Below are 15,251 nucleotides of genomic sequence, written 5' to 3'. Positions count from 1 at the left end.
TAAAATATGCTGGGCCTGCTATGAGGACTTTCGCTGATCTGCAGGGGTCTCCAACCTTGGCAACTTTGCAGCTTGTGGACTTCAATTCCCAGAATTCCTCTTCAACTTCCAGGAAAGCTATACTGGCTGAGGAATTCTGGGAATAAAGAGGAATTCTGGGAGTTGAAGTCTACAAGTCATAAAGTTGCCACGGTTGGAGACCCCTGCCATAGGGTCTCACAGAGAATTCCATAGCTTGTCCAATTCTGATCTTTTAGGCACAATATAAACACATCACAATATTTAAATATCTTTTCGAAGACCTTAATGGCTGCTCTAAGTAATTCAATTAATTACTCTGGCATCTCCTTCAGCGTTGTCCAGATTATCAAAATTTCTGCATGCTGCACTCCCCACCCCACCCCCCACCCCAAGGAGATGCAATCCCCTCTCTTCGCTTGTTTGATTTTTTATAAAGGGGCTTGCAGTGTGTTTTCAGCCTCCCTATTTTCTTCCACTTCTGTCTGTCAACTTGCAACTCCAAGTTCAAACATTATTAGGTGGACTATTCAATTTACTAATTATACCCACTTTGCAGGAATTTGAGATTAAGAAACTGGTAAAAAAAAGAAAGAAAAGAAAACTTTTCTTTTGAACTCAGTTCAATTCCATGTGTGTGTATTCCAGCATCCCTGTTTGCAGAGAAGGGACGAAAATTTATCTATCTATCTATCTATCTATCTATCTATCTATCTATCTATCTATCTATTTAATTCAATTTGTATACCGCCCTTCTCCTAGTGGACTCAGGGTGGTGCACAGCCAGGAAAAAACTATGCCAACTTCAGGGTGGGAACAGAATTCCTCCTCAGAAATGCGTCCACCTTTTTAGTACGGTCGGATTCTTCTTCTTCTCCCATAAACGGCTCTTTACTCTTCTCACACGCGTCGTCTTTCCATCAATCTTGAGACTTTGATGGACCAATCCGCGCCACCTTCTTCATCTCCCTCCAGCAAAGGGAAGTAGTGATGCCTTCTGCCTCCAACATGCTTCTTTTTACTTTCGCTTTTGACTCCTTTGTCCCAAGCTTTACAGAGCCTGGCCCGGTACAGGTAAGATTGCAAAGGGTGGGGTCGACTTCTTTTAAGGACTTTTTTTTCCCCTGTCCCTTCTGTCTGCCTGATCCGGCTTAAGGTGTGCTTTAAGCTCAGCTGGCCGAGAAAAAAGGGTAGCGCGTCGAGATTTTTGCTTCATGAAATATCATTTGGCGATATGTGTGGCATTCGCGATCAGTTCGCCTTTCCGAGCTTCACTTCGACAAGGAGAGAACTCGGAGAAGTTGGGAGGGGAAAGAAAACGACGTCTCGCTTTTCTGCTCGCTAGAGAGTATTTTGATTCTGCCAATGAAGGATCAGAGAAAAAGTGGCAGCGGGCGAGAAGTGGGCGGTGGGATACCTATCAGGCGTCGTTTTCAAATAGTTTCCTCTGCTGTTTCACCAAACAACAATAACAGTGAAAAGGAAAGATTTCAGAGAAGAATCCCATTGTCTTACTGGAACTACAGGATCTGATGGTTTTTGCTTAATAAAAGGTGAAAGGGGTGGGAACCAAGATTATTTATAAAAGGTGAAAGGGGTGGGAACCAAGATTATTTTATTTTTTTATTTTTCCTACAAATTGCCCTCCAGAACAAAGATAAAGAAGGATGATTAAAATAGAACATGGACTTAAGGAGCGGCAGATAAGGTGCTTTACAGCTTCAAATAAACATAGAGATTGGAGCAAAGCTTGTTTTCAAATCCTGCACGTGTCAGAATTAGTAATAAGGGCTAGGCAGGCTGGATTAGACCTACAGAAAATCTGTTGGACAAATTGGTATTCCAGTTTACTGGTTATTGTAGCATAGCCAACTTCTTCCCAAAGGAACAGAAATGCCATAAGATGAGCACCATATAAATTTGATTAAATAAATAAATAGCAAGTAGTCTACCCAATAATTTCTTCAGCAGTGTCGTTGTTGTTGCTGTTAGTCACAAAGTTGTGTCCAACCCATCGCGACCCCCTGGACAACGTTCCTCCAGGCCTTCCTGTCCTGTACCATCCCCGGAGTCCATTTACGCTCACGCCAACTGCTTCAGTGGCTCTATCCAGCCACCTCATTCTCTGCTGTCTTCTTCTTTTGTCCTCAATCGTTCCCAGGCTCTTCTCCAGTAAATCCTTCCTTCTCATTAGGTGGCCAAAGTGTCATTAGTTATTAATAAATTCATCATTTTGTCAACTCCAAAGCAGTCTTTCTCAGGAGAGTGTTCTCCAAATTGTTGGGCTTCAAAATCCTAAAATTTTCAATCAGTAAAATGGCTGCGAATTCTGACACACGAAGTCCAATAGTGGTACCAGGTTTAAGAAAGCTACTTTGAAGTGAGATTGCAAGTTGTATGGTTGTCTTCCTTGGTGTAAGACCTTAGATTAATTTGATTAATTCTTCATTCTGGAGAATTCTTCTTGAAATTGCCCATCTCTTAACTCGCATGGATCAAGTTCAAGTCTTGGCATTTCTTAAAATCAGGTCTTAATTTTTACAATCTCATAGTTTTCTACACCTCTTTTCGGATTTTTTTTCAACTTCCCTGTCTAGCCTATGGCTCCTTTATTTCCTGGTGGTGTCTCATCCAAGTACTTAACAGGCAAAACTTTTGTTTAAATGTTTGAAGATCAGCCAAGGTCATTTAGATGCTTTCACCTAGCTTGATCTACCCTAAAAGTGTAGGTTTGTTAGCCTAGAATTGTTACTAATTATAAGTAAGTACCACTACTGGATTAGCAATCAAAAATTGCCTGCAAGAACAAGAAGATAATGTAAGAAAGTCTCACTGGAGGGAACCAAGTCTTCCTAATAGCAATTGTATTATTCATATTCTGCTTTATCACAAAAGGACAAAAAAGTCTTCTATTCTTTGTTCTAATCTTTGCTATCTGGAGGTACCTATCCACTAAAAACAGCCAGATATAGTACTCAACCATGAATTCCCCCCCCCCACACACACACACTTTTTTTTAAGCATCAACTAAAAATAGGGATAGGGATATATCATGTATCATCACAACACAACAAACATAACATAACGTAACTTATAATTAATATACCATTGTTAACTAACTGCTTTTGCCTCAACACTTAATAGTGTGCAGGTTTTTATGAGTTCATTGAACTAAAGTAATATGGTTTGATGTCACATGCTTCAATGGGGACTTCAGAACGAAAATGTGAAGAGGAACATGTGAAAGTCGTATTATTTCCTGGCAGGCTTTTCCTGCTTGGCTGGCTTTTCTTATGTCCCCACCCTTGCTAATCACACTTAAATACAATGCATTTTTAAAAAAAAGAAAAGGTGGTATGATTGAATAAGTTGTAGAAATGAGAGTAAAAGTAAAATTCTGTATGATAATAATAATTAACAAATATGCACCGTTAATACGATAATGGATGTGTGACCAAAGATACTTTTTCTTTTTATGTATTGTCGACTGTATTAATATATATGTACCTTGTATATACATGGTATAATATTTTACTTTTTATATGTTTAATAAAGTTTTATTTTTAAAATTAAAAAAAAAGAAAAAGAAAAAGAAAAGAAAAGAAAAGTACCTAATGTTAAGACATTCAGGAACAGAATCAGAAACTATGGGTATGGTTGAGTTCAGCCAGCCCTGAAATAGTGGGTCAATGATGTTACAGAAATAGAAGATGAAACTTATTACAAAACTCTTTGTCTCTAGCAGTAGGAAACAAGGGCAGATGTTCAGAAGAGTGGAAGAATCCATTTTCTTCTCTCTCTAATTTGCATGGTACTGAAAGCTACAGTGTTCTAAAAACAAAAGGCAATATAATTTAACATTTGCTCTTTAGCTCAACTTGTTTTCGAGTTTACTTAAGTATTAGAAAGATTGCATTTAAGAAGCTTCTGAAAAAGACTGAAATAAAAATATATAATATTTGGAGAACTTCCTTACAAAAAGACTTTGTGCTATGAAGACTTTGCATTTCTTACCTCAAATCCAACCATCAAGAACAGGCATTTCTTTCTTTGTTATGAAGTAGATAAAATGGCAGGGATGAACAATGGCAACTCACTCTAAGCTAATGGTTAAAACCATATAAACTGAGATAAGCTTCCTGCAGAAATAATATTCATAATACTAAATCTCTCTTGCAAGTTTACTGTGCAAGTTTACTGTGACCACATTAATACATTCCATCAGCCTTTCTTAGCTTGATATCACCTAGGTATTTTGTACTATAACTTCTGTTATCTACAGCCCATTTTTGTTTTAATGAACCTGTAATGACTTGCATCAGGGTGAAGTTGGATGACTGAACAGAGCTTGAGTATTTATTGACCAGTTGCCCTTCCTGATGCCTGTGCAAAGTTCACAGCAGACAGCTACTCATTGCGGCTAGATAGAGAAACATCTGCCACTACCTAGGAGCAAACTCACAGCCTCCTGATTGGGAGGAGAGAGCTTCACCTCTAGGCCACCATGCTGCTCCATCTATAGCCCATTTAACCCATTACAATACTCTAAACTTAAAATTAAGTCACTCTCTCTCATTCCAATCTACCTCGCAGAGTTATTGTTGTGGGGAAAATAGAAGGAGGAAGATGTGTTGGATATGTTAGCTGCCTTCATATATACAATAAAGGTGGAATACAAATAAATAAATAAAATAAACACATAAGATTTCTTTTAATTAAACAGGTTGACTAAAATTAAAAGAAGTGTTTTTTTGCTGCACACAGCCATGTAACTAACCCTAACCTTCTTTGCCTGACTTTGACAATTTAAGCAGAATTTGTACTCAGTTTGTACTCAGATAGGAGACCACAAGGAAACCCCAAGTCTAAATGTTAGACTGGAAAATTGAACAACTACAGCAACAAATTACTAAAGGCAATCATAAATTGTTTTTGTATTATTTCCTTTTCATAGATGTAACATAGATGTGCCATAACATCACCAGAAATCAAGTTTTCACCTTTATCAGTGAACAAATATGCACGACAACTTTAATGAGACTTTAATGAGAATATCCTGTTCCTTTCCTTCTATTAATCGAGTTTCTAGAATAAATCTTTACACATGATCAGAACAGTAAATTCTTTTCAGTGAGCTTATGTTCCAAATCTTTCCTGGATGGTGGGGAGTGGACAGAGGATACTTTCAAATATTAAAAAAAAAATCCTTAAGAGGAAAATTCCAAGGTACTGTATGCTGCCTTTACTCCTACTGTACTCCATAATAAAACCTTCTAGGATTTCCTACAAGGTCCCTTATATATTTATGCCATCTCACTGTTACAAAGCTTCAAAAAAAAAAAGTTTGAAGCTGCTGTTTTGGCATTTCCCAATTTAACTGATTCCTAATATCTTGGATTACAGTCCCCAACATACCCAGTTTTGTTTCTCTTTGTGTTTTTTTTTCCTTTTTGTTCCCATTGCTTAATATTTTGCTTATCATACAGTTGATTTAAAATCATTATTAAGAATACAAAAAAAGAAAAACAGAAACCTTTGTTTTGAACCGTTTTGAATAGGCTTGTGCTGTTCGTGTATAATGATCGGACTAGCGCCATTAATTTTTGCATTCTTTTTCACAAATGGTTCTTTTTATTTCTTCCATCCAAAATAAAGTCAAAAGACTGGTCTTTCATGATCCATTTTCTATTTTCTTCTTTCTGTACCCCATCTTTATTTCTCAAATTCTGGATAACATAGGATTAGGAAAAGTTGTTAAGGCACCAAGCCAGAATGCAGGAGTCTGTGAATTCAATTCCAGCAGGATTGTTGTTGTGAGGAAAATAGGAGACAGAAGTTATGTTGGATATGTTTATTGCCTTGATTTATTTATAAAATAATAAAAGGAGATAAACAGACAAATAAATAAACAAATAAATGATAAGGAAAAAGAGAAATGACCTTAGCAATGTGATCTTCTCTATTCTAGAAAGGAGGAGTTTGGAATCCCATAGCATCCTGGTCACTACAGAATGGGAAATAAAAATAGTGCTAAACCGTGAGTTGGTTCTTTATTTTCCAAAGAAAAATATTTGGGGAAATAATGCTGAAAGAATTAATGTAATAACTTGATCTAACTTCTGTGTTCTCATCATCTTCAGCATGACCACCTCCACTTCAATTTATTGGAATATCGGTAAAAATTGTAACTTTCTAGCAACAAAGAATCATACATGTTTAAAAAATGATTGAGTAACAAGAAATTAAGATTCTGTGAGAGGTTGCTATTTATTTATTTATTTATTTATTTATTGACAGCAATTATGCTATTTCTGTGAATTTTTTATTTTATTTATTTATTTTTATTAAAACAATTTCAGTCATTTCAGAATCCATTGCAACTTTTGTATTTTTCTGCAGATTATTTATTATTATTGCATTTTTAATTATTCTTGTGATCAATTTGGAATTCTGTGGAAAATTGATGTAGTCTAAACACTTTAAAGCCCTTTCTAGACTGAAGAAATGACAGTTTTAAGAATTCAAATCAGCTAAAAGAAAAACCAGAAACAGAAATCAGTGGTATCTAAATCCACCTATGATTTATTTATCAGTTAATCCTGATTATCAGTTCGCTTTTCAAACACTAAGCATTTTATTTGTTTACTTTTGATGAGTCACTTTCTCAAGAAGAAATAAAGGAAAGGCAATCATATCATCTAGATTTCGTTTTCCCACATAAATCATAAAACATAATGTTGCAAAGTTGACTTTCCCACCATAAAAAAAAGGTTGCCACAAAGGAATATGACAAATACAAAAATAGCCAAAATACTATGTATTATTGGTGTAATTGTTTTGGACTGAGGAATGCAGTCTTTTCACTTTCACTTTTCACTTTGTCTCTGTTTGGAGACAAACAGAGATCACAGGCCAGGATAAAGGCAGCCCATTTTTTGTTCTATGAGAATAACGCTCATTGGAAATGGATTTTAGGAGGAAATGAAGTCATTGATTTTCTTTATTTAATATCTCCTTTTTCTCTTCACTTAACATTACCTTTTCTCTGGTTTTTAATCTTTCCTCCTCCACTTCCTCCTCCTCCTCCTTCTCTTCTTCCTCCTCCTCCTTGCATATTGCGAGCTTCTGACCTGGGTAAATAACAATTAAATCTGATTAAGATTTAATTCCTATGAACTATCTATACACTTGGGCTGCAGACAATGGTATAGTTTGGCCTTCTCTCCATTTCTGTTATGATGCTTATCCTTCAAGATGGGGCTTCTGGATTTCTGAACAGCAGTTTGGTCCTACAATATCACATGAAGCAAAACTAGAGGTATAGATGGGTGTCCTGGGCTCCCATGGTTTGATTCAGTTCTTTTTCTTTGCCTCTTTCAGACCAACTTCATCAACAGTCCCTACATCAAAGTCTGTAGGAGGCATGATCCAGGACCTTCAGGAAGACATCAAATGTTCCATCTGTTTGGAAATCTTCAATAACCCTGTCTCCATAGATTGTGGGCATAATTTCTGTCAAGACTGTATGTTTACTCACTTGAATAATTCTCCACAGTCTGAGTACAATTGCCCTGAATGCCGCCATACCTGCTACCCTCAACACATGAAGCCAGATGCCCGGCTGAAAAGTTTGGTGGAAAAAATTTCACAGTTTCCTCATCTGGAAGAGGTCAACAAGGTGAGATTGCATCTAGATGGAACTAGGAAGCTTTTACTGCATTGCATGTCAGGTGCAAGAAATCACGAGCAAGGATAGAGTTCAAAAGCACTACAAGTTTACTTCATGCTACCTAGACACAAGTGTCTGATCTACTAATGGTAAAGACAAATTGGTTCCAGATAAGGGTCAATGGATTTTAAGGGGAGACTTAGGTCTTTTATGGGGATGTAGCAATTCCAGACTGATGATGCATTTGTTCCTCCCTCGGCTCAATGTGGTCATCTCCTACATTGCATGTAGGTAGTTTGACAGAGATAGATAGATAGATAGATAGATAGATAGACAGACAGACAGACAGACAGACAGACAGACAGATAGATAGATAGATAGATAGATAGATGATAGATAGATAGATAGATAGATATGATAGATATGATAGATATGATAGATAGATAGATAGATAGATAGATAGATAGATAGATAGATATCTAAGACAGAGAACAAGAAAACGGCAAAGCCTTCCTCCCATACATAAAAGGCACCACAGACAGAATCAGCAAGATCCTCCACAAACACAACATCAAGACAGCATTCTGCACAAACTGAAAAATATCCGTTATCCTAAGAAACCCCAAAGCCAAAATTGAGTTAGAAAATCAAGGAGTATATGAAATCCCATGCACCGCCTGCCCCACCACATACATCGGACAAACCAACAGAAGAATAAGTGCACGCATTGAAGAACACAAGAACTCAGTCAGAAAAGAGGAACAAACTTCTTCCCTGGTCCAACACCTTAAAGCCACAGGACATGATATTGACTTTAAAAAGACCAGAACTATTACCAAAACTGAATACTTTAACAACAGAATAATCAGAGAAGCCATCAAGATAGAAAAATGCCACACAGCATGAATAAACGAGATAATACCTCCCGCCTACCAGCCATTTCAAAACCCGCCCTCATTGACAAACGAGTCCCTAACACAAAGAATGATACCAAACCCACACTCACGAAAACCACACAGGATGTCACCACCACACATCCACGCAAAAAGCAAACCCACATCAATGAGGCACAACCATAAACCAGAAGCCAGACCACAGCTGCATCATTAGCCACTTTAAACCCCTCCAATCCATACATGAAGCAAACTGACACCCACCATGAAGATGTGGCACGACCACGAACGTGAACCAAACAACAGAAATGCAGCTCACTAGCTCAAATCCCCCTGCAATTCAGACTAACCCGAGCACAACCAAGCCCCCACTTAAACAGAACACACCCCCATCCAATCAGAGCACAGCCAACCCCCCAACCATTCAGAGCACAGCCAAACCCCCAATCAGAACACACCTCCACCCAATCAGAACACAGCCAAGCTCCCACCCAATCAGTTTACACCCCCACTGGCAGTTAAAAGGAAGAAACAGCTGCGATCACACATTGCTCCTAGAAGCACAAAGCCGAAAACACCAGCCTGAAGATGACGAATGAGACATAGTTAGATAGATAGATAGATAGATAGATAGATAGATAGATAGATGTTTAATTCAAAGATAGATTGATCTTATTCAATAAGCAGGTGAATACAGGAAAAAGCAGCGTTGCAGATGACCAGATTCAGAGCCACACAGGACCATAAAAATGTCAAAACAACCTTCAATTGCAAATGTAAGACAAGGTGCAGCCAGCTCAAATCCCAAAACCGTGGACTCCCAAGTAGAACAGGAAACATACCTGTTTCTTGTTACACTTGGAAACATTCATCATAGTCCAGGGCTGCCACATTTTGTATTAGCTTTAGCTTCCAAGTGCTTTACAGGTGCAGCCAAATGTAGATCATGTTATAGTTATCAAGACAAGAGATGACTAGGGCCTGGATGAATGGGAGCAAAGTTTCTCAATCCAAAAATGATTGCATTAGTGCACAAGATCTAACTTCAAAAGTCCATTTGGCCGCAGCTGTCACTTATCTGAAGAAGAGCTATAAGTCAAGAAGGATCCCAAGCTGTGGACCACTTTGAACTAATAACTATAATTTTCCATAGAGTTATGGAACAGCACTTCAATTGTTTGGTGTAGGGTTGAAATATTATTACTGTTGATACATGACTGTGCTGGTAGATTACACTTCCAGTGGTTTCACATAGATGTGAAGATAACCTGGGCTACTCCACGAAATAGAGGTCTCTGAGCAGAGCTGTCATCTCCTCCTCTGCTGAGAACCACCCTTTAGGAAGAAAAAGAATTATTGAAAGACAATATGTCAGTGAGAACTGACTTCTTCATTTCCCACTCAAAGTTATAGAGTCCCTTTTCAAAAATAGCAAGTTCCTTACCACTCCTGTCAATCTGGCATGGCCATCACAATTGAGTTGAGTTTCTTCTATCTTGGCTCTCTTCAGACCTGAAACTTGTCTCCAACTGAGTAACCATAAAAGATGTACCCAATTTGGCTTCCGGTCTGGTTTCCGCTATCGCCAGACGGTCCTTTGAGACCGCCAGCCCCGATGCCTGTAAAGAGCCACCTTTACACCTGAAAGGCAGCTCAAAAAACTCCATTTCCTGACGGAAATGTGAGTCAGAGCAGGCAAGGGCAGGTAGAACCCTCTGCGAAGTCTCCAGAGTTTTTTTTAATTCTTGGGGACGAGCAGGTTGAGGCTCCCTATTCCCGCTCGCCGCTGCTCCAGGCTTCGGGAGAACTCTGCCTTTTTTTGCAGAGCTAGGCGCTGGAACCAGATCAATCAACGAACCTAACAGATGGATTAATTAAAAAAGATGAGAATTGGACTTGGGACCCTAAATTGCAAGTATCCTTAATGAATTTATAAGCATTTTAGAGTGAAGGAGAAAAAAACTTTAAAATGGCGACCACTGAGGCTTGGGAAGTAGAAGAAAGCCGAAAGTGAGAGTCCTTCCATAACAGCTACAAAGTAGCGGAATATATAGTGCTGGCTACAATTTGGAAGAAATATAGTTATTTTAAGTTCCTTTCTTCTTGGAGATTTGTACTTGATCTTGTTTGAGGAAAAGTTTTCCTTTAAAAAAAAAGAGTTTGTTGGCAGGATGGCGTTAAAACTTATAAAGCCTGACAGACAAGCAGTGGGGAGGTGCTCCCCCATTCACAATTGTCTGAACAAGCTCTGATCCTACAGACTTTGCAGAATGGTTTTAACTTAAAAGAATTTCTTCAGGAGGAAATTGCAAAATATTATGAGACTGTGAACCAGAAATTTGAAAAATTAAGGCAGGAAATTAAAGAAATGATACAATTAAAGTATGATAATCTGCAACGAAAGATTGTAACAGTGATTAATGGTTTTTCAGAAGTTGTTATAAAGTTGGATACAAATATCAAATTACTAGAGTCTAAAATGGAGGAAGTTGATGATAAGATTTATAATTTGGACAATAAAATACAAAGAATTGAAAATGATTTAATAAATATTCAAGACAATAGTTTAGAAGTAAAGTCTAAAAAGGAAGCTGGTCACGAGACTTATAAGGCAGAAGATATAAAGCAAGGGATTGAAAGAGAAGTTGTAATGATGCAATACAGGCTTACAGAATTTGCGATCAGAATGAGAGGCTTACAGGAAAATAACAGTGATGAGCTAAGAAAAATATCTGCTCAAGTTCTGGCTGGGATCTTAAAGGTTCATCCTGAGGAGGTATCTTGTAAAATTGATAAGGCCTATAGAGTAAATTCTTGGATTGCAAAGCAAAGGCAATTGCCTAGAGATGTGGTGATTTACTTTACAGATAAAGAAATAAGAAATGATATTGTGCAAAAATCTTTTAATTCTACTCCACAACTGCATGGGAGAAAAATTTGGATATATAAAGAATTGCCGCCTAAGATGTTAAGAGATAGAAAGAAATTTGGACTTTTGATGACTGAGCTAAGAAAACAAAATATTTTATTCAGGTGGGATGTTCCAGTGGGTATAATATTGAGATATCAAGGAGAAAGATATCAGTTAAATACTGTTGAAAAAGCGGAAGAATTTTACTACAAGGTCCTTAAAAAGCAAAATCAACAAGAGATAGAAATTCAAGAAAAGCAGAAGGAGATGGAAGTAATGAAGAAACAACAAGTTACAGAGGTCTCCACAGATGAGCCGTTTTTGGATTCTCTCTCAAAGGTCGCAGCTGGACTATTTAATATAAGAGAGGCGGTTCCGGATTCTAATGTAATGACTTATCAAGCCACAAACCAGCATGGAAATCAATCAGTTGATATACAATTTATAGAACCAGAAAGATTTAAGCCACAAAAGAAAAACCAACAAGATCAAGTTATAGATCAGCATGAAAACCAAATAGTCGATACACAATTTACAGAAAGGAATTCAGGATGGAGATCTAACCCACAAAAAGTCAAGAAAAGAAGAAGCAGGTCTCACAAAAACAAAAACTTTTAAACTAAACAACAGTGTAATGCCAGTTATCTAAGAGATGATTGAATATATGAAAAGATAATGGGCAAAGTATTGGTTTATTTTATCCTGAGGAGAGTGACAGACCTCTGCAGTGCTGAACTTTTGGGATGTGAAAAGGGCCTTAAATTGAATGGATTGAAAATATCTTTTTTTGTTTTTTGGATTTTTTGATAAATATATTACGTTTATGCTGAGTTACATGGCAAGAGAGTTATTGGATTGGGGCACGCAGAAGATCTGGTTGTTACCCTATAATGGTGGTTGGAATTAATAATCTGGATAAAAGACACCTCTATAGACATTATATGGAATATAAATATAAAGTCACTCGGATGGTTGTTGGTGTTTTTTTTTTTTTAATATGAAGATATTTGTTACCAATGGGGGCAGATGGTAATTGAAGATACCGAAAATACTGTTGGAATTAGGATGCGATGTTACCCTAACATGAGTGATGGAGTTTATTATCCAGCTGAAAGACATTACAGAAGATATTATATGGATTACAAGCTTAAAGTCTTTTTAGGATTTTATTTACATAAGGGAATATTTTTCTAGTGGAGTGGGCAAAAGAATAAAGATATTAAGAACAATTAAGTATGGTAGTTTTGTAGGAAAGTGGGTGGAGACAGGTTAGGTTATTGACTGTTTAGTTTAAAGAAAAGGGATATTATGTTTAGATGTGAATATATGTAAAAGATTTGAGTTAAGAGATATAACGACGGGGGGAAGGAAATGGGTAGCTGAACTGAATAAATGTTAAATTAGGATTTATTATATAGTTTTATAGTGGAAGGTTGCTTTGAAATGTTATATTAACATACATAAAAGATTTGACTTAAGAGATATATGTATGGGGGGTAGTAAAAGGGTAGATTATGAGCAGAAATCGCTAAATTGGGAGGTATAATAATATTATCATGTTAAATTAGGAGCTATTAGATAATGTTATAATAGAATGTTACTTTGAAATGTATAGTATAGTATAGTACAAGGGGGATATGATAATTTTATTTTTTAAAAAAGGGTCAGCATATGGGGATGGAGTAAGTGGATGGTAAAGTATTATATAATCTGTTATGAATTTGGGTTTTATTATGAAGAAGCCACAGGGGGAGGGGAGGGTGTGGGGGGGTTAGGGAGGAGGGGAAAAAAAGTGGGAGGGAATCTGTATTTGAAAAACTTTTTCAATAAAAAAAAAAAGATGTACCCAATTTATTTTTACCTGGTTGTTTCCCTTTTCAGAAGATGCCAACACCTTCATTGGAATTGGGGCAGCCAGTACAGCTAGTAGGTTTGGATGAAAATGGGAGTCTCTACTTGGATACAGAGGCCCTGAGTAGTTGCTTAGAGCAGGAAGAGGTGAAAGATACTCCCATCTGCTTGATTTCCATAGTTGGGGAACAGCGACAGGGTAAATCTTTCTTGTTAAATTTCCTCCTACGGAGACTTAAAAACTTGGTAAGTCTGAGAATAAGTGTTTATTTTCTTAGTGTTTTAAAATGATTTTGATTGATGGTAATCTTCCTATGAACTTATAGTGTTATGTAGATTTTATTCAAGAAATCAAGCATGCAGAATGAGTTATATGGGTTGCATTTTGCACACGTTCAACTTTCTAAAGAATATGAGGAGAAATGGATAAGGCATATGAGGAAATGTATAAGGCATACATTCCTTGTCTGAAAAAACAAATGTAACAGCTTAATAATCAACCAATTATTATATTGATTATTATATTATATTATTACTGAAGGTAGAGCAGTATCTCATATCTCATCAGTATCTCACTGGCAGAGTACAAATGACTCTCAAGGGGTTTCTAATTTCCCAAGAGATTTATGCCATAAATAAATCATAAAAGATAATTAAAAAATAAATAATAAAATGAAGAATAAAAGAAAAACATCCATTTTACCAAAAGGCAAATTGATGAACTTTGCAGAAATAAGGAGCAAAATAGAGAACATTGCTTGGCCAAGTAATTTTTGACATATTGTGAAATATGTGTCATTTGACTAACCATGCTATTGCAATAGCTGCGTATTTCTTATCTAAATTATTTTTTTCCTAGGCTGTTACAGATAACTCTTGGCTGGGCCAAGAAGATGAGCCATTGACAGGTTTCGAATGGCATCCAGGAATTAAGAGCATCACCAAAGGGATATGGATATGGAATCAGCCATTTTTGGTCCCTGATGAAAATGGAAAGGTAAACATTTGAGTTCAATCCACGAAGTAATTTCCCTCTTTTTTCTGCCTTTTGTCTTCTTCTTTGTATCCTCTATGCCAGGTTTTTCAACAATTTTCTGAATTTAATGCATTTCCCTCCTCCTACACATCACAACAGTCTCCCAACTAAATAAAATTTCATTAATGCTATGCAAAAGGTTGATAGTATGATAGAAAACATAGATCTTGCCATGAACAATGTTGCTTGCCCGAGCTGGAGGTTGATCTAATTGATATGTCTGCATGATTGATTTGTTGATTGATTGATTTGTTGATGATATGCCATCAAGTCAATGTTGACTTCTAGCAACCAAATGGACAGTTTTCTTCACAATGATCTCTCCCTAATCTGGTCCTTCAGATCTTCCAATGTGCACCTATCATTGTTGTAATTGTATCTATTCACCTTGTTGAGTGTCCTCTTCTCTTTCCTTCCACTTTTCCTATCTACAGTCTTCTGTAGAGACTAAGTGTTTCATATAATATATATGAGGTGGTATGTGATAATTTGTGCTTCAAATGAGAAGCCTGGGTTAATTTGTTTTATGTTCCATTTGTTTTCCTTGTTGTCCATGGTACTTTCAGGAATTTCTTCCTGCACCAAATTTCAAAAACACAATGGAAAACTAGGTCACTGTACAGCATTCTGAAGCTTGTGTTTTTGCAAAAAAAAAAAAAAAAAAAAATCTGTTCAACACAGAAAACAGATTCTAAAAGGTAACAGATTTACCAGTAATACAGAATGTGTCTTTACCACAATGTGAAGAGAGGGAAGAGAATTTTGAAAATAGAAACTTGCTTTTGATGTCACACCTAACATCTGCTCTATTCAGCTGTGCTTTGTGTGATCTTTGCCACTTCCTAACTATTTTACTTTTTGTCTTGTTTTGGT

At 36.8% G+C, this 15,251-nt stretch overlaps 1 protein-coding gene across 3 annotated transcripts in view; it reads left to right on the top strand.

The window, feature by feature from the left end:
• Nucleotides 1–844: 844 nt before the first annotated feature.
• LOC132712168 (RING finger protein 112-like) overlaps nucleotides 845–15,251 on the top strand; it is a 33,140-nt gene continuing 18,733 nt past the window's right edge. Inside the window, exons 1-5 of one of the 3 annotated variants that reach the window (XM_060692730.2) lie at nucleotides 845–1,092; nucleotides 5,987–6,055; nucleotides 7,399–7,696; nucleotides 13,373–13,588; nucleotides 14,202–14,339. In XM_060692730.2, the coding sequence (XP_060548713.2) occupies nucleotides 6,030–6,055; nucleotides 7,399–7,696; nucleotides 13,373–13,588; nucleotides 14,202–14,339 (678 nt within the window). In that variant the 5' untranslated portion in view covers nucleotides 845–1,092; nucleotides 5,987–6,029. Of the gene's footprint in view, nucleotides 1,093–5,986; nucleotides 6,056–7,398; nucleotides 7,697–13,372; nucleotides 13,589–14,201; nucleotides 14,340–15,251 lie in introns of those variants that run through there. The other 2 variants (XM_087891920.1, XM_087891921.1) reach the window with 2 other exon arrangements.

Source organism: Pantherophis guttatus, chromosome 4, assembly GCF_059756535.1.
Source record: "Pantherophis guttatus breed Tessera chromosome 4, ASM5975653v1, whole genome shotgun sequence".
Classification (NCBI taxonomy): domain Eukaryota; kingdom Metazoa; phylum Chordata; class Lepidosauria; order Squamata; family Colubridae; genus Pantherophis; species Pantherophis guttatus.
The sequence above is the reverse complement of the archived record's forward strand: the minus strand, read 5'-3'. Positions and strand labels throughout refer to the sequence as shown.